This window comes from Protobothrops mucrosquamatus, unplaced genomic scaffold, assembly GCF_001527695.2.
Source record: "Protobothrops mucrosquamatus isolate PMUCROS unplaced genomic scaffold, P.Mucros_1.0 scaffold859, whole genome shotgun sequence".
Taxonomy (NCBI): Eukaryota; Metazoa; Chordata; class Lepidosauria; order Squamata; family Viperidae; genus Protobothrops; species Protobothrops mucrosquamatus.
The window spans coordinates 3,898-26,972 of record NW_015387114.1 but is presented as its reverse complement, the minus strand read 5'-3'; the positions used below and the strand labels follow the sequence as shown (position 1 = coordinate 26,972).

The 23,075-nt window shown below is 43.2% G+C and overlaps 1 protein-coding gene across 1 annotated transcript in view; it reads left to right on the top strand.

The window, feature by feature from the left end:
- Positions 1-10,433: 10,433 nt before the first annotated feature.
- SETD1A (SET domain containing 1A, histone lysine methyltransferase) overlaps positions 10,434-23,075 on the top strand; it is a gene marked incomplete at its 3' end in the record, with an annotated part of 15,931 nt that continues 3,289 nt past the window's right edge. The window contains 7 exon segments of the mRNA XM_029284710.1: positions 10,434-10,571; positions 14,238-14,333; positions 15,545-15,815; positions 15,925-16,031; positions 16,497-16,717; positions 16,874-17,954; positions 20,411-21,334. Coding sequence (XP_029140543.1) covers positions 10,434-10,571; positions 14,238-14,333; positions 15,545-15,815; positions 15,925-16,031; positions 16,497-16,717; positions 16,874-17,954; positions 20,411-21,334 — 2,838 coding nt within the window.

Sequence of the window (23,075 nt, the reverse complement as noted above, 5' to 3'; positions counted from 1 at the left end):
CTGGATGGCTGGCCGACAGCTGAGGAGGCGATGCAGTGGGTCGTGCCCAGGAAAAGGAGAGCATGCGAGGCCAGGAGGGACGGGATGAGACGGGGGGGGGGGGGGGGAAACCAGCCATGCCGGGATGCATCCGGCCACGTGGGACCTCGGCGAGTTAGCAGGCGGCTGGTTGAAGAGGGACAGTTGCCATCTCCGGGGCATGGCGCGCGTGCCCACAGAGAGGGCTCTGAGTGCCGCCTCCGGCACGCGTGCCATAGGTTCGCCACCACTGGCATATATCATGACTCCCCCAATAGGTATCCCTGCATTTAGAAAGGTAGTCCAACTTTTGCACGAACATCTTCAACATGCTCAGATTTTATTGTGTGTACAGGAAGATTCACCCCAGGGGACATGGAGCTGGAACAGCTCAACCTGGATTGGATGTCATCTCCTTTATCTGCTGCTGTTGTAGACATACTGAAAATATTTTATTGTTGATGGTTATGCTGCATCTGGGGTGTGAGGGTGGGATGCAAACTTACCCTAATCAGGGAAAAAAAAATATCCAGATCAGATTCCTAAGGAACTTTTCCTGATGCAGGCACCATAAAGGTAGGTGGTCTCTCCTAACAGATGCTTGCTGAAATAGCATCTTGGACCAGTTGAACTTTGACCTGCCCTGTTTAGTGAAAAGATGTTGTAGTAGAGCACAGGACATTCAGAATTTGTGGGTTCTGCTCTGCTGTTCAAAGTTTTTAGCCAATTACATCAGAGATTGTTCTTGATCTTGCCAGATCTTTCCTTGACTTCAACAGTTCCATATAATTTCCATTTAATGTTTCCCACAATTCAAATGCTAACTGAAAGATGAGAGAGAGAAGGAATAGGAATATTTCTCTTTACTTTGTCAGAACAAATTATCTGCATTTTCCAATTCTTAAGGCAGCTGTTTAGGGGAGCCCATGGTTATTGAAACCAGACAGTCTGATTACAGTCCAAAAGGTTAGAAGGGTTAGAATTGTTCATCTGTGGAATTAACGTTGCTCAGCTAATTTTAGGCCTAATAAATCAATCACCTTTTTACTGCATGGAGAAAAAATAGCAGTCGATCAACTGGAAGGATATCCAATCTTTTGCATATACAGTATTTTGAATCTATTAAAAACTGCACATAAAGAGTAAGCCTCATTCAAATTAGCAGAAAGCTGTCACATATAACTCAATACCTTAAAAGTAGTGTTATCTTGCATTTATTTAGGAATTCATTGAGACATAACAATTTGACCAGGGTTGCAGAAACTACCGCATTATCATATGTAAATGCAGGTTGTACACAGTTGATCTTGCTGATCTAGAGAGTTAACTGGATCTGAAACCACTGAAAAGTTTTTAGATGGTAGGGAAGCCTAAAAGGCATATAAGGAACGGCTGCTGGAATTGGGTAGGGGGGACATGATAGCAGTGTTCCAATATCTCAGCGGCTGCCACAAAGAAGAGGGAGTCAAGCCTGAAGGCAGGACAAGAAGCAATGGATGGAAGCTAATGAAGGAGAGAAGCAACCTAGAACTAAGGAGAAACTTCCTGGCAGTTAGAACAATTAACCAGTGGAACCACCTGCCTCCAGAAGCGGTGAATGCTCCAACACTGGAAGTTTTTAAGAAGAGACTGGACAGCCATTTGTCTGAAATGGTATAAGGTTTCCTGCCTGAGCAGGGGGTTGGACTAGATGATCTTCAAGGTCCCTTCCAACTTTATAAATAAAAATGTAAATGTTCATTTGTTCAAAATCTTAAATCTCTGAAAGTTCTTCACCGATTGCTTTGAAATTTTGACACAACGTTGCATTCGAATACGCACGTGTTTTTATATACCTATATTATATAGATGTCACACCTGTGACAGGTAAAAACATGGTTTTTTAAAAAACAGCACCATCCGTTGGACATAAAAGCAAAACACACTTTTACCAGACTGAACCACAGCAACACGTGGCTGGGTACAGCTAGTTATTATTATTAAAAGGATAACATATCCTTACTGTTGCCAAGAACATAATGACAATGTACTGGCCAGGAATCAAGCTTCATGTCAACAAGACATTTTTTTAAAACTATATACATCTCTGGTTGCTATTCCCTAATGTTTTGTAAAAATGAAGTTTGCTGTGGCAATCAATTCTGCTCTAGGGGTCTTGGCATAGCTACGTGTCAGTCCCACTAAATAGATTAGACCAGGAAATATATTCCATAGAAAGGCTAAAACTATCTTTACTGAGATTGGCTATAATAATAATCTTCCAAGTCTGTGTTATATCACCTCTTCCTTCTTAGCCTTCAGTGAGTAAGGATGGCATCTGCCTGAGCTTCTTCCAAATGTTATCTCAATGTTTTGGACTTAAAGGGGTGTTTTAATCCATTTTGTTTAGGTAATAGTTCCTGCCTATTTATGTTACAGTCATCTTTCTTACTGTCTGTCAACAGGCTGGGCCTGTTTGCTGCGGCTTCAAATCGCTGCTGCTTGTAAGATATTTATTTGGGCTTCATTGGGGAAAGACCTTGTAATTTACATTCAAGACAGAGAGGTTTTACACATCCATTCTCACACCCTTTGGTCTAAGTGTGGCATGTATGAAGCCTAGTCAATGCAGAATAAGGTAATAAACTTTATGCTTGAAATTCCAGAAACACCTAAATTGAACTCTGCTTGAAATCAATCACGGCAAGAATCAAACTAGCATTAGGAAGAATCAGATAGTCTCTTAGCAGGCTGTGTTGAAGACTTCAAACCATTATTTCACCCAGCATTATCTGTTTTAAAGGATTCTTGTAATTATGGAACAGGTTGCCCATGTATATAACTGGCCACCATTTCTAAGGCTATATTACATATGAAACAAAATCATATGGCTAAGCAACTGCAAATATGGCTTTGAGAAGTATAGGAACAAGGGACTAGATAAAAGGGGACAATTTCTGAGAAGAGATGGAAGCCAAAACCAGGAAAAACCATCCTATTTCTGCTTATGTGTCAATCATGTCTTTTTAAGGATCATCCAGTGGCTAAATTTTAAGACTTTAATAGTATTGCCATCTAGAGGAGAAAAATAATAGTGTTGTTCTACCTACATTCCACATTTCAAAGCAAAGCAGCTTTTAGGAAGCAAGTCATACCAGTAGTATGTTGAAATCAGATGTCTGCTTTCACTGTATGAACATGGACACAGGTTTTTAACAAACACACAATTATTCTGGCTCAAATGTTAAAAATATTGTTACATTTATAACCTGATAACGTGAATAGTGGGTCCTTAATTATAATCCCAATTTATATCCCCTTTGGATAAGAATGGATAAGCAAACAAGAATGAGATGGCAGATAGTTCTTTAGGCACCACATCAAAGGAATTTCAAGGTTAGTAAATTGATACATGGTGAAAAGTGGGTTTCTTTATTATTCTAAATTTTAGAATTTTGCTGTTCACCACCATTCGCAACTAAATATACTTAGATGTCAAGCCATTTAAAGAGAAAAAAAGTTTAAAAAATACTTTTTAAATTGAAAAAGCTACTGAACTGAAATAATTATTCCCCAAAGTTATGAAGGAGTTTACTAATTTTACAGTTTAGGTAGGTGTCGAAGCAATGATGTTAACCAGGTTTTTCTGAATGATCAAAAGTTCCAGGGCTGTAAAATTTATTCATGTTTGCTTCCCTTTTTTTTTTGAAAGAAATAACCCAAGACTTATTTTATTTACTTTATGTATTTATTAAATGTATATGCCGCCCACTGTCCAAAGTAACTCTTATTAGTTTAATAATAAGAAGCTCAACAGAGAGGTAAAATACTGCTTTAATATTTCCAAAGGTACCTGAAATTCCTCAAATACAAATAAGCAGATGTCCGGCCTTCAGGAAAATTTGCAAAAAAACATTTCAGTTTGGATTACAAGTAATCCATAATTTATTTTTTTTATTCATCATATTTTTACACTATCCATCTCACCTAAGTGACTCTGGATGGCTTACAATAAAAAACCTCTGTTCAACTGAGTTCAGCTATAGGAAACTAATTTAATTTCTGCCTGTCCTTTACTCACTCACCTTTTCTCTTAAACCACTCTCCATTTTTTTTCCTTTTATACAAAAACACTCATTTCCATTGTGGCCTGTCCTCTGACTTGCTAATACTTTATTGGAATTTCTTCATATATTTCAGTACAATGAACAACTGCTTAACCAATTTAATTCCCATGTCTTATAAGCCATCAACAGAATTTTGCTTGTTCATAAAAGTATTTCTTATTCATAGCCTGCTTTTCCTTCCAGAGCTCAAATAACAAGCATAAACACTATCTCCTGCTTTATCCCCGTGGCAATGACCTTGTGGCATAAATCAGGCTGAGAATGGCCCCAAATCACCCAGCAAACTTCTATGGTGAGGGGGGGGGACTCGTACCTAGATCTTCTAGATCAGTGTTTCTCATCCTCAGTAACTTTAAGATGTATGACTTCAACTCCCAGAATCCTCCAGCTTTGCCTGGGGATTTTGGGAGTTGAAGTCCACCCATTTTAAAGTTGCTGAGATTGAGAAACATTGTTCTAGATCACAGGTGTCAAACTCTATTGCATCACATGATGTATGACCTATCGCAACGTTTTTTGCCTTTGCGGAACTGGGGTGGGCGTAGCCTGCACGTGACGCATCCGGCCCGCAGGCCACCAGTTTGACACCCCTGTTCTAGATCCTAGTCTTTAATCAAAACTCCACACCATCCTCCAAACTATACAACCCTCAACACTACTTGGAGAAAGAATAATGAAATGTCATAACTTACCAGAAAAGTAACTTTCTGTGTGCGTATTGAGCAATAAAATACTTATTTAAACCAACGTTAACGGTAAGGACTGTACTTTAAAAACCTAACCACCATCATGTCACAAGGACTGTTATGTTAAAAATGCCATGATTATAATAAGCATTGAATATCATTATTTTTTCAGGAAAGCATAACCTGTTGTTAAATCTGTGACCTCCTATATTTATCACGATGCACTTTACTTTATAAAATACATCTAGGACAGACTTGGGCATTAATTACAGGGAATATCTGGGAATTTTTATTCTGTTAGTTCCAGAAAACTCATGGAAATGAGTCATGAAAGGAAGCAGTGATCATTATCTCTGGCTTTACTTTGAGCTTTCTCAGTGCCATATTTCTAGAGCGGGTAAAGCTTCAAAAAGTTTCAGTTAACTTACAGTGTTTCTCAACCTTGACAATTTTAAGGCATGTGGACTTCAACTCCCAGAATTCCACAGCCAGCAATGCTGGCTGTGGAATTCTGGGAGTTGAAGTCCACATGCCTTAAAATTGTCAAGGTTGAGAAACACTTGAGTTAACAGGTCAAATTCTGAATGCATTACTGACATTCTACTAGAAAGCAGTACAAATGAAGCAAGGACACTTTTTCTAGTATATTAACCACGGGATGGATTTCTGCTTGTCCCACACCTATTGAGGACACAAAGCCTCCTGAATTTGTTAATCTTCAAGGTACATTTTTTGGAGGGGGAGAGAGGATGCATGCATATTTGACCGGACTGCAATGCTTTTTTTCAACTGCATGTCCCCCCCCATCCCTAAGAAAACTTCGGGGAGCCAATTGCTTTTTTTTATGCAATCCCACAGACAAATAGTTGCGTCCTTCCCTGCTAGGGTTGCCAGGTCTGCTTCCAAAAAATAGCGGACAAGCGGGGGGGGGGGAGGTTAAGTAGTAAAAAAAGTAGACTGTACAGCTTTAGATTACGTACCATTTCATCATAAAGCTTTCGAATAAAAAAAAAAATGTCCGCTATTTTGTGAAAAAAAAAATAGTGAACATAATGTGAAAAAAGCGGACTGTCCACTCAAATAGTGGACACCTGGCAACCCTGCTGGATTCCCCAGTGGAAGCTGAGGCCCACGCACCTGTGTTGAAAAACTCCTAACTATTCTGCCACACGGCGAAGAAAAATATAGTTTCAAAGTCTGTCCCTCTCGACTGGGCGGGGGGGGGGCGCTGAGGAGATCCTACTGTCTCCAAACCGCCCTATAGTTAAGCCAGGCCGTCCTCTCCGTCTTGTTTCTCTTCCGGGCCTCAAATCCACGAGGTTTAGGTTTTTTTAGCTGGAAGCGGATGAGCCAAAAAGCGGCTTTCGAGGGACTCTAGTCTCCATTTTGGCTTCAATCTCGCGGCAAAAGGAGCGCCGGCCTTTCCCCTCCTGAGGCGAAAGCGTCGCCGGTCCCGTTAGTCAGAAGGAGCGGCGGTTTCTCTCACGCAGATTCGCCCCTCGCGCTTCCGCCCTCCAACCGAACCCAGCGAAACATTTCGGCCAGGGCCGCCTCTGGCCCACAAGGCGTCCCGGCGCCAGGGCGCATCGCCGAGTCCCCGAAACGACGCGCCTTTTTCCTGTCAGCCTGGGAAGAATCTGCGATTACGGAAACGCCGACTCGTTTCCCTTCCTAGGGGCTCCAGCGGCCATTTCGGAACCGCCGATTCGCCCCGAGGTGGCGCTCCGAGGGAACGCTGGGAAAACTTCCAGAGCGCCGCCGAGTGCCCGAAAGCCTCCCGCGAAACGCGCCGGCCTGCTCGGAGGGCTCGCGGTGGGAAGCGGATTTTTTTTCCCGCTCTCGCTTGCGTCGAAAGTACCGATTCGAGGAACAAAAGGCGATCCGGCCGGTCTTGCNGGGAGAGTTGGGAATGGGAAGGTTAAGGGAAGGTGTAATTATTTGGGGGAGGGGGGGAATAGCCGAAATGGGGTCCAGGGAGGAGGAGGTGCAGAGAAGAGAAAGGGCCCCTCAGGGGTGATGGCGGGGCAGGACCGGGTGCCGGGTGAGGGGGGAGAGAGAGAGGCGGGATCGGTTCCCTCAGAGGAAAAAAAAAAAATCGTTCTCACGTGCACAGAAGGTAGCGTTTCTTAGGTCTCCTGAACAAGGGAAGCTTGAGAGAGAGAGAGAGAGGTTGTTGTGGAAGTTGGCTACCTTGCTAAGAATATGGGGTAGAGTCCCAGTGTTTCTCAACCTTGACCATTTTAAGGCATGTGGACTTCAACTCCCAGAATTCCACAGCCAGCAATGCCAGTAATGCTGGGCTGTGGAATTCTGGGAGTTGAAGTCCACGTGCCTTAAAATGGTCAAGGTTGAGAGAAACACTGGGGTAGACGATTCGGGTGAGGAGGGTGACAGAAAAGGGGAGCGTTGGCATGAAAAGCTGTGAGGAGCCATTTGGTCAGAGGGGCAGGGAGGATTTGGAGGATTTCTGTCAAGGGATCTTTCTCAAAATACATCAGGGTTGATCCATGCCTCCAGACAGCCCCCCCACCCCACCCCCGGGCACCCCCCCTTCGGCCAGTCTTAATTCACCCCTCTTCGTAGAGCAGTGTTTCTCAACCTTGACCATTTTAAGGCATGTGGACTTCAACTCCCAGAATTCCACAGCCAGCATTGCTGGCTGTGGAATTCTGGGAGTTGAAGTCCACATGCCTTAAAATGGTCAAGGTTGAGAAACACTGTCGTAGAGTTTGTGCCAACCGTTAAACTGAGTGTCAGGTGTATAGGAGGGGAAAAAAGCTAGCAGGTATTTGGAAGAGCTAGGATGAGGTAAGAGCTGTCTCTTGTGGCCTTCGGGAGCTCAGCAATATTAATATGATAGCAATACTAGTGGGAGAACAATATTCCATAGAGACAGGACACTGGAAATCAAAGATAAGGGTGGAGAAGGGAATAAACCGAGTTGTGGAGATAGTGGGAGGTTAAGGAGAAAGAGATGGTATCTTCCTTGTGGAGATGGGGAAATTATCTAAGAATTATTTGAGAAAGGCAGGAAATTGGAAACGACGCTCCTCTGTAAGATAAGCATCAGGAAATTAGAACTATTGTTAGCAAACACATAGATTGAGGGTCTTAACTAAAGAAATAGGGAGTAAATACTTGAGATAGAAACATTCTAGGTATAGACTGAGGAGCTGAAAGGAGGGCAAACCTTTGTCAATAGGCTTTGTAGGCTTAAGAGAATATTATGTTTATGCTATTTATTATTCCCTTGGCAAAAGAACAAAACTGGGGGGAATTTTCCCCACAGGAAATTTTATAACATAGCTTAGCTTATTGGTTATGGGTTCAGCTTGCTCCATTTTGTTTGATTATAAATAATATCTGTAATGTTCAATTTTTAATTATTTGAATAATTTGGTTAATTTATTTTTTTTGTAACATAAATTTCTTCATGTGGAAGTTCAAATCTGAGTCCTCGTATCTAGATTTAATTTATCATCAGAATTTTGCATATAAAATCAGGATGGCAAAATACTACATCCTGAAAATATTTCAGAATATAAGTTTGAATCCCTCATGAGAATGTCATGTTGCTTGCTTTTTAAAACACTTTTCTGCTTTCTTCCTAGTCTCTTAGATATTCTGTTTCAAATTATGGATTGAATCAACTCTTACCTGGTTTTATTGAGAAGGAGAAAAATATACTTGTATAGCTATACGTTGAAATTTACCAGTAGTTTGACCACAGAAGAGATCATCTACAACAGGTTTAAGTTTATTCCTTTCTTTTACTGTGATATAATTTCTATGTATTCTGAGATATGTACGCTTGTCCTAATGCAATTAGCAGAGCAGAATGTAAGTTACAAGGGTTTCCAAGATTGCATTTCTACTTAAAATTAATTCAATATTTTCATCTGGCAGATTATGAATACGTTGACACAAAAATTTGATTTCGGGTCAAGTGAAAATGAAATAAATTAAAACATAGGGATGTTTTTTTTTTTAAAAATGATAATTTTATAATACTGTGGCATATACTGCTATGAGGTTTTTCCCAACAGATTTTGGTCAGGCATTTGTCTACATTACTTCAGTTCTAGAATGTTTTGATTCAGGGATGGATATCTGCATAGAGGAGATATCCCATTTCTAAAGACTTCCATAAGGCAATATTATATTTTTATTAAAGAATCATTATTTTTCTGACTTTCAAGAACCTTTTGGCATCAGCTTATTTTTCTTTGTTTCTTCATATAACAAAGGTCCCAACTTTGATCCTTTTTCAATTTCTGAGATTGCACATTGTTTGCTAACCAAATATTTCTTCATAATCATTAGAAATAGAGGTTTGCTTTTCTTTTCAGAAAAAGATAAATAGAAAAACTCTGAATGTTTTTGTTTAAACGCTTTTAAGTAAATTTCTATGTGCTACATTTTGCAGAATCACTCTGCCTACAAACAAGTAAGACTATAGAATCACAAGTCCAGGCAGTTCTGTTCTAAGTATACTGCTCAAAAAAATAAAGGGAACACAAACTCCTTCAGTTCCATGTTAAAATGTTCCCTTTATTTTTTTGAGCAGTATATATTTAATTACATTAGCTTTGTACTGTAGGCTACAAGCCTTGATTAGTATAAATGTGTTCACAATTTTGGTAAACTGACCGTAGAATGATAGACAAAGAATATCAAAGTAGGACTTGACATTTAGTAGCACTATTCAGGGAAAGAGTGAGCAGGTACATAAACCAGGCCGCCTAACTTAGGATATCATGTGAACACAGCAATTGGGGTTCAGCTATTTTCAAAGTCAGCTTTGCACAGTCAGATACTTTGGCATAAGCCACTGAGCCTTCTGAATTCAGTAAGTAGCACCGGGAATGTTAAACAGATCTTGAAGTAGATGCAGGAGAAATTTTGTGAGCAGACCATTTCACGGTGCTTAATATTAAACCTTCTGGTTCCTTTATATACAGAAAGATATCCTATAAAAACGAACACCAGGATAAAATTTAAACTAAAAACGTTTAATCAAATGCCAAGCTTTCATCGGTCAGCACTACCGACATCATCAGGGCTTAAGACAGGCCGATGGGAGTCTCTTTTTTATAGCACTGGCCAGTTTTTGCGCACGGCTCCTGGACCTTGTCATCGGTCCATCCGATGATCCTGATTGTTTGATTTTTGGGAGGCACGCATTGGCTGTTTTCTTGGTGTTTTTTAGGGCTGCTACTCCGTTGTTCACTTCCCTTCCTCCATCCTCCCCTCCTGTGTGCGCGTTACTATCTGCTGCCCCACCACAGGCTCCCAGAGTCAGCGTGTTCGTACCCCCCCTTTTTTGGACATTCGTATCCTCCGTATATATCCAGTTGTTCACTATCCTCCTATTGTGCCTCGGGCCTTCTGTTTTTCCCTCCCCCTTTCCTTCCATAGTCTTTCTCATGTTTCCATAAACATATTCGAATTTTTAATGAAATCAGAGACAGAAAGATATCCTTAGATGGTGATTCTGAGTATGAAAGTTTCAGAGGTGGATGGCAGTAGAATTTCTCATTGAAATTACTTCTGCTGGAAATAAACACACGCTTTAATATATCCCTTTGATTCCATGTGCATCCTGCAGTGTAAATGAGTCAGAATGGATCAGGAAGGTGGGGGTGACTTCCAGAAAACCCCTAACTTCCAGTGGAGAAACTACAAGCTCATCGTTGATCCTATGCTTAAGGATGGCCCGCACAAGATCTACCGCTATGACGGAGTGCATTTCAGCACTAATGTAAGTGGACAGTATTGGATTTTTTTAATATATTTTTTTTACCAAATTGTAAAGCATGTGAGTCATTCCTGCTGAGGATGGATGGTCTAATGTTTGGCAATATCTCTAGGTCCTCTTTTATATCTTTTCTACATTCTAATATTGCTTCTCCTGTTTTCTTCACGCACTGTATTTTGCTGAGTGTTAACATTTTACTTTGCTTTCCATCTCTTAGATGAGAGTAGATCCAGTGTAGTGTGTCACAAATCTTTGGATGAGTCAGCTTCATACTGATCCTTGTCCAGCTTTTTCGTGACTGCCACAGGCTCCCCATTCCCTACGGCTCTTTTTCTGTGTGTGTGTCATTATAGTTTTAGATTATGTAAATTAGCTAATGCAAAAAACCTGAGTGCTTTCCATCGTTTTCAAAAGGGCCATTGCCAAAGATTCTAATATTTCCATCTGTCATGTTGAGGTTGGCTTTTAGGAACATCATCTACGCTCCAGCACTTGCCAATTTTGATAATGTTTTGTACTGTCTAGCATGGGCCAGATTTCTTCTGGCTAGTGAAACCTGGCTAGTGGACCTTGTGTGTTGTCTCTGATAAAGAAACCTGTGGTTCATCTGAACCTGTTGATGGTCTAGGAATCCAAAAAAGGTGGTGATTTTAGTGAGGGGTAAGATAGGAGGGATTGGATTTAGTGTAGGCTTTTGCTTAAATCTCATAGTTGCCAGTGATTTTCTTAGCGTGCTGAAGCATTTAACTCCACTGAAATCAACAGGAGTTTAATTTACTTTTCTAACACATGTTGATCATAAGTTTTTCTGTATAGACTACGAAGGCAAAAATTCCAAGAATGTTTCTTAGAAAGTTAGTTTCTATGTATTTTAACTTATTACGGAAAGGGCATTATGATTAAGGCTTGTGAAACAGTGCTGGTATAATACTGAAGGCACAAGGTTCTCGATAGTTTCCAAGCCTGTTTATTCATATTCTGTACTGTGTAACAGCAAATGGAGAAGTTCAGGACAACCATATTTTCCTTTCTAATTAAAGCAAGAGACAGGCCCCAAGTTCCATAAATAAGATTCTCTGTTAGTTTTAAAGGTCCCAATCAATTCTTAATAAGAGCTATCATAAAAGAGAAATGGCTTCCTTTGAAGATATTCTTAGAAATGGGAACAGGCCTTGAAGCACTGTGAAAATCACAGTCCTTGTTTCTTAGTTGCTAATCATGCTTACATATTTTCTCTTTTACACACTAAGCCAGGGGTGTCAAGTTCGCAACGTCACGTGACGTGTCACGACGTATCGTGACTTTTTTGCCATTGCCGGCAGTGGGGTGGGCGCGGTTTCGCTATGATGCCTCCAGCCCGCGGGCCGGCAGTTTGACACCCCTGCACTAAGCCATCCATGATATAAATATTTGTTGATGCTTAACATTGTCTTCTTCTGCATGCTGTTCTTCTAATTTCCTGAAAAGGAAATATTTTGAAATCCCACTGAAATATAAAATATATTCCACTGTAATCTGGATCAGATTGAGTGATGCAAATGTTTTCAGTCAAAATATCTGCATCATGAAACCTTCCATTTAAATATCTGAATTCCAGTGACATCTTACTATGAGTTTCCCAGTATTAAAACAAATAGTTCAGGTTGTGAAATAAAGACTTATCACAGTCTATTTTAAGGTCAGTATGGTTAGTGTAGGATTGGAATGTTTAAATTATGCTTGATTTGTGGGGAAAGTATTATTGAGAAGAATCCAGAAATAAATTTATCCAGTATTTAATGTAATTGGATAGAGGTGTGTGAAATGCTTTGAGCCCAACATTTCATGAAATGGCTTATGTTAAGCACTAAGGAAATGTTTTAACTCTGGAAGCTCAAAATACTTCTAAAAAGCAACAGACTATATTGCATTCCGCATAGGACATTTCACAATTTGTGGTTGAAACATTTTGCATATCCCTAGAATTGGAACACTACTTTCCTTTTTCTAAATTTTATTTCTTTTTTCCCCTCCTGATATACTGTGTTTGAAGTTTGAATGAACTTATTTTCTGATAACTCAGCTTTGGATGTTTGTCTGATTTTGCCTGAATATTTTTTTTAAAAAAAATATTCTACTGGATTAGGCAGATGATAATGTGAATATGCAGTCATGTAAATCCCATACATCTTTAATTTTTCTTAAATTCTTAATACCAGTTTTAGCTTTAGCACTGTACAGCACAAACAAATTCAAAAGAACTCAAAAAAAAAAAGTCCACATTCTGTCATTCAGAGGGATATCAAGCTACTATCTCCTTGAAGTAAGATGCGACTTGAAGTGGAACGAATCTTTTTGCACTATTCGTTTCTTCCCTTCCTGTACAGAATGTTAGTTTCACATTCATTGTAGCCGGAGAGGTTTTGCTTTATTAAACCCTGCTTTGCCTGGGCTTGCCCCTACGCAGCAGAACCAATAGTGACAAAAATCATTTCAAAGGCATTGAGATCCTAGAAAGGAAATCATTCTACCGTGATTGTTAAAACTTTTTTTCAAGGTTTGTATTAGTGCCATATAATTCACATTTGTGAGTCCATGTATGGGTAATACTTCACTTATGACCACAATTGTGACCTAAGCTTCCCTTGCCAAGTGATAAGTGAGTCATGCTTGATTTTATGACCTTTTTTTGCTGCAAATGATTATTTATTGATATGTTGCCCATCTCAGAATATGAATCTAGATCAGGGTTTTTCAACCTTTTCACCCACTGTACCACTTTTAGGATATGGAAATATCCGAGTACCACCAGTCGCCTAGCAAGGTGTCAAAAACTTGATGACCCCCCCCCCCAAAAAAAGGAAAAAAGTGATAAAGTACAGATAGTCCTCGACTTACAACAGTTCGCTTAGTGACTGTTCGAAGTTACAATGGCACTGAAAAAAATGCCCCCCAAGCCACAGCCGAGCAAGACACCTGCCTGCCCACCGGGCAGCGCTCTTCCTCCTGTCCGAGGTTTTCATTGTTGTGAGCATTTCTGTTGAGGATTGGCAGTGGGGGTGGGGTGGGGGGTGTTTGGTTTTTATTCGCCCCGTCTGCTGGGTGGTTGCAGCAGGTTTTGGTCACTTCACAGGACCCTGGGACACTGTGACTGTCATAAATTTGAATCAGTTGCCAAGCATCTGAATGTAAATCACAAGACCCTGGAGAGGCTGCAACATTCCAGCTGATCGGCGCTTCTTCTGGGCTCAGCAGAAGCGCCAGGATCAGCGCCGAGCTCCAGCTGGAAAGCTGCACTGATCCTGGCGCTTCCACTGAGCCCTGACAGCCCTGCAGCTCCAGCCATCTCTCGCTCAGGCTTGTGCGGTGCTGCCACCGGTTCAGCTCATTCCCCTCCCCCGCTACCACTTTTCTAGGATGCTCGCGTACCACCTGCCAGGTGCCAATGTACCACAGGTGGTACCCGTACCACTGGTTGAAAAGCCCTGCTCTAGATGATGTACGATAGATATGTTTATGTTTTAATTGTTTAATGGCTTTAATTGTAGTTCTGTTTTTAATACACACCTCTTAGAGTCAGATTTGTGAAATGGGCAACTATATTAATTTGATAAAAATTGAGAAGTACTTTAATGCCATTTTGTCAATAAGGCTTTTGAAATCACCACTGCTTTCTAATCTTTTCTCAAGGATTCAGGTCATGCTCCTATAAAAGTTGTGCAAGATCCAAGACATAGGAAATGGTCCAAAACCAGAGATCTTTCTCTTCCTGTCCCAAAGTTTAAGGTAAACTACACTTACTTCATTATAGATCATTTTTCTCCAGTTCTCTTTAAGCTTCCAGATCCATTAGCACAACATCAGCATCACACCTGTATTTCTTGAAAATACATTCTGGGATTTCCTTGCCTTTCTAAAGATTTCCTCAGGATAAAGAAGGTTGGAAGATAAGAGTAAGTTGATAGGGAAACTGAGCCCTGCCAGTTTAAACAGTATGCATATATGTCAACTTCCTTCGACCTTGATGCTGAAAAATAAGATAGTATTCAAGGAGACTACTACAGATATTTTATAAAAACTAAAATTCTCACAACCGGGGTCAGATTTGAATAGCAAGAACAGCAATAGTGGCTCCCAGGAGAACAGACCACATTGCTGCATTTTGTTAGACTTTCTGTACTTCTTTTGAGTGCATTTTGGTGAAATATCAGTGGATAATAACTGTAAAAAATAAAAGAAGAAGAGAGTTTTCCAAAGAAGTGCAGGTTATCTTCAGAAGTTGTAAATAAAGGATATTCAAAAAGTGTGTCAGGGTATATATAAAACTGTCAATTTTAGTGGAAATTACTGCCGGGGAAATGGTAATAAATTATACTTGAAATAATATGATCTGGGATTTAAGTGGAGAAATGTCTGCTTCATCTACTTGAAGGACCAGATCTGGACCTAGCTCAGTGATGGCGAACCTTTTAGAGACCGAGTGCCCAAACTGCAACCCAAAACCCACTGATGCATCGTCGAGTGCCGGGTGGGTGTGGCCCACTGGGTGGGCATGGCTGCGGTGGTAACGGCAGACTGGGTGGGACTAAAAAGTTCAATCAATCAGTTCCAACTTTGCAAAAAAAAAATTTCTTGCGAGAAGTTGAAATTGACTGATTGAACCTTTTTTTTTTATTTGCACACGGCGGCAGAGGCCTAAAGCAAAAAGGTTTTATAAAACCCAGCTGAAGGCCTAGGACTGGGGCGACGGCGCGTGTGCCCACAGAGAGGGCTCTGAGTGCTGCCTCTGGCACCCGTGCCGTAGGTTCGCCACCACTGACCTAGCTGATCAAAGTTCAGTCCAGCAGAACTGTGATTTCTGAGTCTATCCTTACCAGCATTTTTTAAAAAACTTTTGCCAACTGCCAGTTGAATATTTTCTTAATTATTGGCATGTGACTTAACTAGAGGTTGATTTTAGCTTCCTCATCCCACCTTGCCTTCTGTCACTGCTGCAGCTAGATGAGTACTATGTGGGCCAGATCCCTCTGAAGGAGGTGACATTTGCCCGGCTCAATGATAACATCAAAGAATCCTTTCTGTGTGAGATGTGCAAAAAATATGGCGACATTGAGGAGATTGAGATTCTGTATAATCCAAAGAATGGCAAGCACCTGGGCCTGGCCAAGGTGCTCTTCACCAGCACGAGGGGGGCGAAGGAGACGGTCAAGAACCTGCACAACACTTCAGTCATGGGCAACATCATTCACGCCCAGCTTGACGTCAAAGGTAATGATCTTCCTTTAGTCGCCCTCCTAATTTAGCATCATCTCCCTGATTTCGAACGGCACTTGCTTCCTACCAACCGCTTTTTTTGTTGTTGTTGTTGTTTATACAGGTCAACAACGCATGAAATTTTTCGAACTGATTGTGAATGGCTCTTTCACACCTCAGACTGTCCCAACTGGGAGCAAAACGCTGAATGAAAAGTTTTCAGCCGACTCGGTAACTTTAGAAAACGTATTTGAATCTGCTGGATTAGTTCAGTGTCCCCTTTTTCTTCAGAAGTCTCCCCTGCAGGTTTTCCTCTCTGTTTTAAGATTTGCTTAAACTGTTTGATCGCCCAAGAAAAGAGAATTTCTTACTAACTTCTGCTTTCTTGATACAGCCCGGATACGGCTTCCCTTCTCTTTGCTGAACCGCATTCATTGCCCACCTGCGTCCTGTAGGTAGTTTGCTGATGCCTTGCTTTAGGCAGCTCAACCTTCCAATTTTGCCATGTGTACATTTTGGTAAATAGCCGAGTAGTAGCCGAGCTTTAAAAAAAAAAACACCTGTTATGTGTCATCTAAGACAGATGCTTACATATTTGGCCGTTTGGCATGAGCCACTTGGCTTTGCCTTGCATGCGAATTTTAGCTCTGGGCGAGAAGAGATGTCAAGTTTCTGTCCACATGATTCCTTTTACAGTCCGAGTCACGAAGACACCATTCGACCAATTCGTTGTACCCGAGTAACGCAATGCCTTCAACGCCTGGCAACGGCACCCCTGGTTCTCAGGACACGCCGTACTCCAGCGGCCGACAAGACACACCTTCTTCCTACGGCCAGTATACACCACAGTCCCAGGGGACTCCGTATACCCCTCGGGGGGGAACACCGTATTCACAGGATTCCGCCTATTCTAGCAGGTAAGGGTTTCTTCTTCCCCCCCTCCCCCTTGTGACAAGATTTGGGGAAATGATCTGAAATAATGTGTTAACTTTTCAGAGTAAGTTCATGGAGGGGGGCGGGGGCAGGAAGGAAGGGCAGGTGTGCTCATGGAACTCTTTCTTTTCCTCTCCAAGGCAAGGGACCCCAGGCTACTCAAGCTACCAGCCAGAGTCGTACAAATCCTCTCGGCATGAGAACAGCTTTTCGGACTCGTACTTCCGCCGGCACTATACTTCATCCTCTTCATCATCTTCCTCTTCCTCCACTCACTATCGCAGCAATGACCATCACTACCCCCCTTACAGTCAGCAGTTTGGTGGTGGCGGCGGTGGCGGCGGTGGCAGCAGCGGCAGCAGCGGCAGCAGCAGTAGTGCAGCCCCAACCAGTAGTAGCCGATATCAGCGCCTCTCATCCACCTCAGGGCGGTCTTCTTCTTCCTCCTCCTCCTCCTCCTCTCATCGCTCTCATCCAAGAGAGGACTCTGGCTTCCATTCCCGACACAGAGAACGTTCTCAACGGGATGATCCTACTCTTTCGTCCGCAGTGACCACCACTACTCCTTCCACCTGTGTTGTCGCTGCGGCTTCCTCCTCCTCCTCCTCCTCGTCTGTGACAACGGCCTCAGAAAGCATTCAGTTCCAGAACAGTCACGGTTTTGCCCAGCAGAGCGTGGAGCATTTCCCAGCGCCCAGTGTGCTCTACCCATCTTACACAGCCACCCCGGAGCCCTTCTCTGTGCCTGCGGAAACCCACGCGGTGGATCAGGATTATCGGCTGCTCCCCACGGCAGAAACGTTTGCGGCCAACTCCCTGCCTCCCACCGAATTTCTTGCTCAGGAAACGAAAGAGAACGCCAGTCCAGCAGTGACCGTAGTCCTCGGGGTTGACGACCGATCCCATTCGCCTGCCGTGCAGACCTCGCCAGTCCGCTCTGGATCCCCGGCCCCGGAGACTACCAACGAGAGTGTCCCCTTTGCTCAGCACAGCAGCTTGGACTCCCGCATTGAGATGCTGCTAAAGGAGCAGCGGTCCAAGTTTTCTTTCCTCAATTCAGATACGGAAGAGGAAGAGGAAGAGAAAGGGGGGTCCAAGGGAGCAGAGCCACATGGCCCCTGCACCCCGCCACCGCCTCTTCCGGTCAGCTTTGAAGATGTGGTGCCAGCCCTGGATGCGGGAGTAGGAGACGAATCCCCAAAGGCGAATGGGCAAGACAAAGTAAGTTTTCTGGGGTTTGGAATCTGCTTTTTGTTTTGCTTAATAGAATTGATCTGAGCGGTTCTCCAGCACTGGAGATGGAGGGTCCACCCATGGGTTATGACTGTATTCCTGCCCAATCAGATCAAGCCAGCCAAAGTTGTCACGCCCGTCCTGGACTGTAGAGATCCCCAGATTTTGGCTTGATCTCGCCCAGGACAGACGTGAAAACTTGGCTCTTAGGCAGGTATAGTCTTCCATTGGGGGATCCTCCATTTTATACCTTTCTAGCCGGGGTTTTTAACTCCTAATTTAATTCAGTTTAATTCAATTTAGTTTAATTTAAGCCTACAGGAGAAATTTAATTGATGGAGGGGGGATATTCTTGAAGGGGCTCCTTCTTCCTCTCCCCTCAAAAGGATTAACTTCAGACCGGCAAGACAAAGAAAGTTCCTTCGTGCCGGCTGCCTCTGAGGACTAACGGCTGTTAGTCCTCCGTACTTTAAAACTTAAAGGGCAATCTCCTATCAAACGGAGCCTGACAGTCTCTGAACAAGCAACCTTCTGGGGCAGAACAGTACCATTCACACAGAAGAATGTTTCAGGGCTGATGTCTAAGGAAGCTTGCTAAAGCACAAGTGTATTTTTTTTTTTAAAGGATCTAGGGCAGTGGTGGCAAACCTATGGCACAGGTGCCAGAGGCGGCACTCAGAGCCCTCTCTGTGGGCACGCGCGCCGTCGCCCCAGTCCTTCAGCTGGGTTTTATAAAACCTTTTCGCTTTAGGCCTCCACCGCCGTGTACAAAAAAAAAAGGTTCAATCAATCAGTCAATTTCAACTTCTCGCGGGGAAAAAAAGATCTTGCAAAGTTGGAATTGATTGAACTTTTTAGTCCCACCCAGTCTGCCGTTACCACCACAGTCATGCCCACCCAATGGGCCACACCCACCCGGCACCCAACGATGCATAAGTGGGTTTTGGGTTGCGGTTTGGGCACTCGGTCTCTAAAAGGTTCGCCATCACTGATCTAGGGCAGTGGTGCGAACCTTTTAGAGACCGAGTGCCCAAACTGCAACCCAAAACCCACTTACGCATCACCGGGTGCCAGGTGGGCGTGGCCACCGAGTGGGCGTGGCCACCGAGCTGTTGGCTCGTGCTCACTCGCTCGCTGTCCGCTCCGACTCGTGCTCGCTCTCTCGCTGTCTGCAGCAAATGCTGCTTCCGCCGAAAGTTGCTCCTTTTATAGTCTCTCGCCTATTCCCAGACTGCGCATGTGCGGAGAGCTGCGCATGCGCAGAGAGGAGGAGGGAACAGCTCGGCCCAGCAATGGCTCGCGTGCCACCAGAGACGGCTCCGCGTGCCGCCTGTGGCACGCGTGCCCATAGGTTCGCCACCACGGATCTAGGGTAAAGCCCCTAAATGGGCCTGTAAAAATAGTAAGTTTAGTGCCCAAAGACTATTAGGAGAATAGACTGGAGCAGCCTGAAGAAGCTTCTTGGATGAGAAGCGAAACATCTTCAGAGAAAAACAAAAGTCCAGTTGTCTCTTGAAAAAGCACCTTTGGGACCACCCTGGCCTGGATGACTGAGAATCTCTGCAATTTTGAACACAAGCCCACTAGATCATAATACGCATAGGTGTACTTTTTCCCGGTCTGGGTGTATTGAAAACTTTGCAATTTTAAGTACATACGTGAGTTATTTTAATAGTGTGTCAGCTCAATTTACATGCCTGTCAGATGGTGATTTGGTTGACCTTGCAGAGGATCAATTCTTGGGAACTTTCTTTTTTTTTTTTTAATTGAAAATTTTTAAAAGTTTTACAATATAACTCCCCTCCTCCCCAAAATCCACCCTCCCCCACCCCGACTTCCCAGAGCCACACACAGGGTTAACAATACAATAATTATACTCTGTCTTAAATTATATCACCCTTAAGTTAACAATTCTATAACATCCTTTAGCTCTCTTCTAAACAAACATATTAAACATTATTATTACTAATTTAAAAAAAAAACTACATTAACAATCTAAAATTTACTCAAAAACCAAAGGAAACTTTTTAGTTCCATATTTATTCTCAATATAATCTATCCATCTTCTCCAAACCAAAATATATCTTTCTTGTGAGTAATCCTTCACATAGGCTGAAATCTTAGCCATTTCTGCTAGAAATTCTTGGGAACTTTCAAATGGCTTGTTTAACCAGACGCCGTTTAGAACTAGAAATCAGACTAGTAATCTTTCTGTAATCAAGCACTTTCAAGTTTAGCAGACGTGGCTCTGTTTGTCTTGATTTTTTTAAGCGGAGAATATCAGAAACTTCATTAGATTGGGCAGGTGAGGAGAATGCAGGAATGGGGAACTCATATTTTGCAAGCTGCAAGTGAGAGTTGATTGAGCTGCCTTCGGGCAAATAGGCTATCTGCCTAATTAATTCACTCTACCACTTTCTCTTTCCTTCCAATTCTTAAATCAGGCATCTCAGCAGTCTTCAGGTGAAGACATGGAAATTTCGGAAGATGAAGCCGAAGTTGAGCCTCCAACTCCCGTGGCCGGGGTGTCCGACCCACATTTTTCCGTGATGCCATCAGTTCTGGGCCACATGCAGTTGGGGGTGTCCTCCTTCACTTCCCACCATCACCCGGAAGCACCGCCCTCTTATCCAATCCAGCCTCTCATGTCCGTCTCCCTCCCTCACCTGGCGGGTAAAACCCATTCGGAGAGATGAAAACCGGTTCAGTCAGGGGCCGTGCCGGTAGCGGACAGGCTAAAGGCTCCCGCTCGTTTACACCACCCGCCTCCGGCGCCACGAGGGGTGTAGATACTGAAACAGTTGAGGTACCTCGAGTACTTGGCCGAGCCGTTGGTCACCCCACCCTACGGGTACAGAAAGGTCTACGTTTGGGTCTACGACTCGGGCCTTCAACAGCTGCGGCAAAACAAAGGCCAGTTTGAGGACCCTTTCTCCTATCACCGGGACGCGGCTTCTTTCTGCGGCCGCCCTCTGTATGGCGCTGGGTACTTACTGGAGCAGGGCAGTCACCCCTTCCAGCGAGACCAGCTTTTCATGCAGCAGCCATCAGCCGTTGGGACCTCAGAGCAGCAGCAGCAACAACAGCAACAGCAGCAGCAACAACAACATTCCTCAGAGCAGCCGCCTCTGCCGCCTCCACAGCAGCTGCTTGATTTCCGGACAGCTCCATGGGGATATCAGGAAGAGGTGGCCCCACTCCCACCGCTTCCTGAAGATCCACACGCCTCTGTGGTGGACACTGTCCTTGCAACCCTCATGCAGGAGATGAAGAACATCATGCAGCGAGACCTCAATCGCAAGATGGTGGAGAATGTGGCTTTCAGCACCTTCGACAAGTGGTGGGAGTGCAAAGAGGAAAAGGCCAAGGTGATTTTTGCGGAAGGGGAAATGAAAAACACGGGTCACCGCCCATCTGAGGCAAATTGGAAGGAAATGGGGGATAGCTTATCTGTGTGTGTACAGCAGTGGTTCTCAACCTATGGGTCGCGACCCCATTTGGGGTCGATCGACCATTTCACGGGGGTCGCCAAGCAAGGCTGTCCGCCATTTTTTTCCCTTTTCCGGTGGGTGCCTTACCTCCCTTGGGCTGGGCCAGCTGGTGGTCGGCCTGCTCCGTCTCTGCCGCTTGCCAGCTACGCCTCGGACGGCGCAGGGGGAGGAACCACACATGCGCGGCGCTCCCGGGCAGGGAAAGTCCTCGACTTACGACCGGTTGGGTAGTCCTCGACTTACGACCGGTTTAGTCCTCGACTTACAACCGGTTGGGGGTCGCGGCATTAAAAAGGTTGAGAACCACTGGTGTACAGGTAGTCCTCGACTTAACAGCAGTTCATTTAGCGACCCTTCAAAGTTACAATGGCACTGACAGAAGTAACTTGTGACCATTTTTCACACTTAATGACCGTTGCAGCATCCCTATGATTTGCATTTGGATGCTTGACAGCTGGTTCACATTTCTGATGATTGCCCAGTCCTGGGGTCAGTGGATCCCCTTTTGCGACCTTCTGACCAGCATAGTCAACGGGGAAACCAGATTCACCTAACAACCAGGTTACTAACTTTGTCAACCACAGTGATTCGCTTAAGAACTGTGGCAAGAAATGTTGTAAAATAGGAGAAAGCACATTTCTCACTTAGCAACCTAACTTTTGGGCTTAATTGTGGTCGTTAGTGGAGGACTACCTGTATTGTCTATTTGAGTAGTTTGGCAGTATTGGGGATGGATGGATAGATGGAATAGATAGATAGATAGATAGATAGATAGATAGATAGATAGATAGATAGATAGATAGATAGATAGATAGATAGATAGATAGATAGATAGATAGATAGATAGATAGATAGATAGATAGATAGATAGATATGGGTGGGTAGGTAGGTAGGTAGGTAGGTAGGTAGGTAGATAGATAGATAGATAGATAGATAGATAGATAGATAGATAGATAGATAGATAGATAGATAGATAGATAGATAGATAGATATGGGTGGGTAGGTAGGTAGGTAGGTAGATAGATAGATAGATAGATAGATAGATAGATAGATAGATAGATAGATAGATAGATAGATAGATAGATAGATATGGGTGGGTAGGTAGGTAGGTAGGTAGGTAGGTAGATAGATAGATAGATAGATAGATAGATATGGGTGGGAGGGTGGGTAGGTAGGTAGGTAGGTAGATAGGTAGGTAGGTAGGCAGGCAGGCAGACAGACAGACAGACAGACAGACAGACAAGATAACCCAAATAACTGTTCACATGTTTTACAAGTTATATCTTTAATGATGGGTTTGGGTTTCTAAAATTATGGATACATTACGAAGGAAATCAAAGAGCAGTGATGGTCTTCAGATGGGCGAGTCTCCTTGAGCCGTAATATGGCTTACTTGGAAATAGCTTTCTTACGAACGTTAACAGTTATGCTTTATTGCACCAAAGCAGCCCATACGCCCCAGTAGGTGAGGATGATTGTGAGCTGCAGGATAGTTTGAAAATAAAGGTAGGCAACAGTACAGAGAAACTGAACACCAGCCTTTATTAGAAGAGAGCTATTTCATGATCTTGGAGCGACATTAATAAAAATAGTTCTCAAGACTATAAAAAAAAAAAAA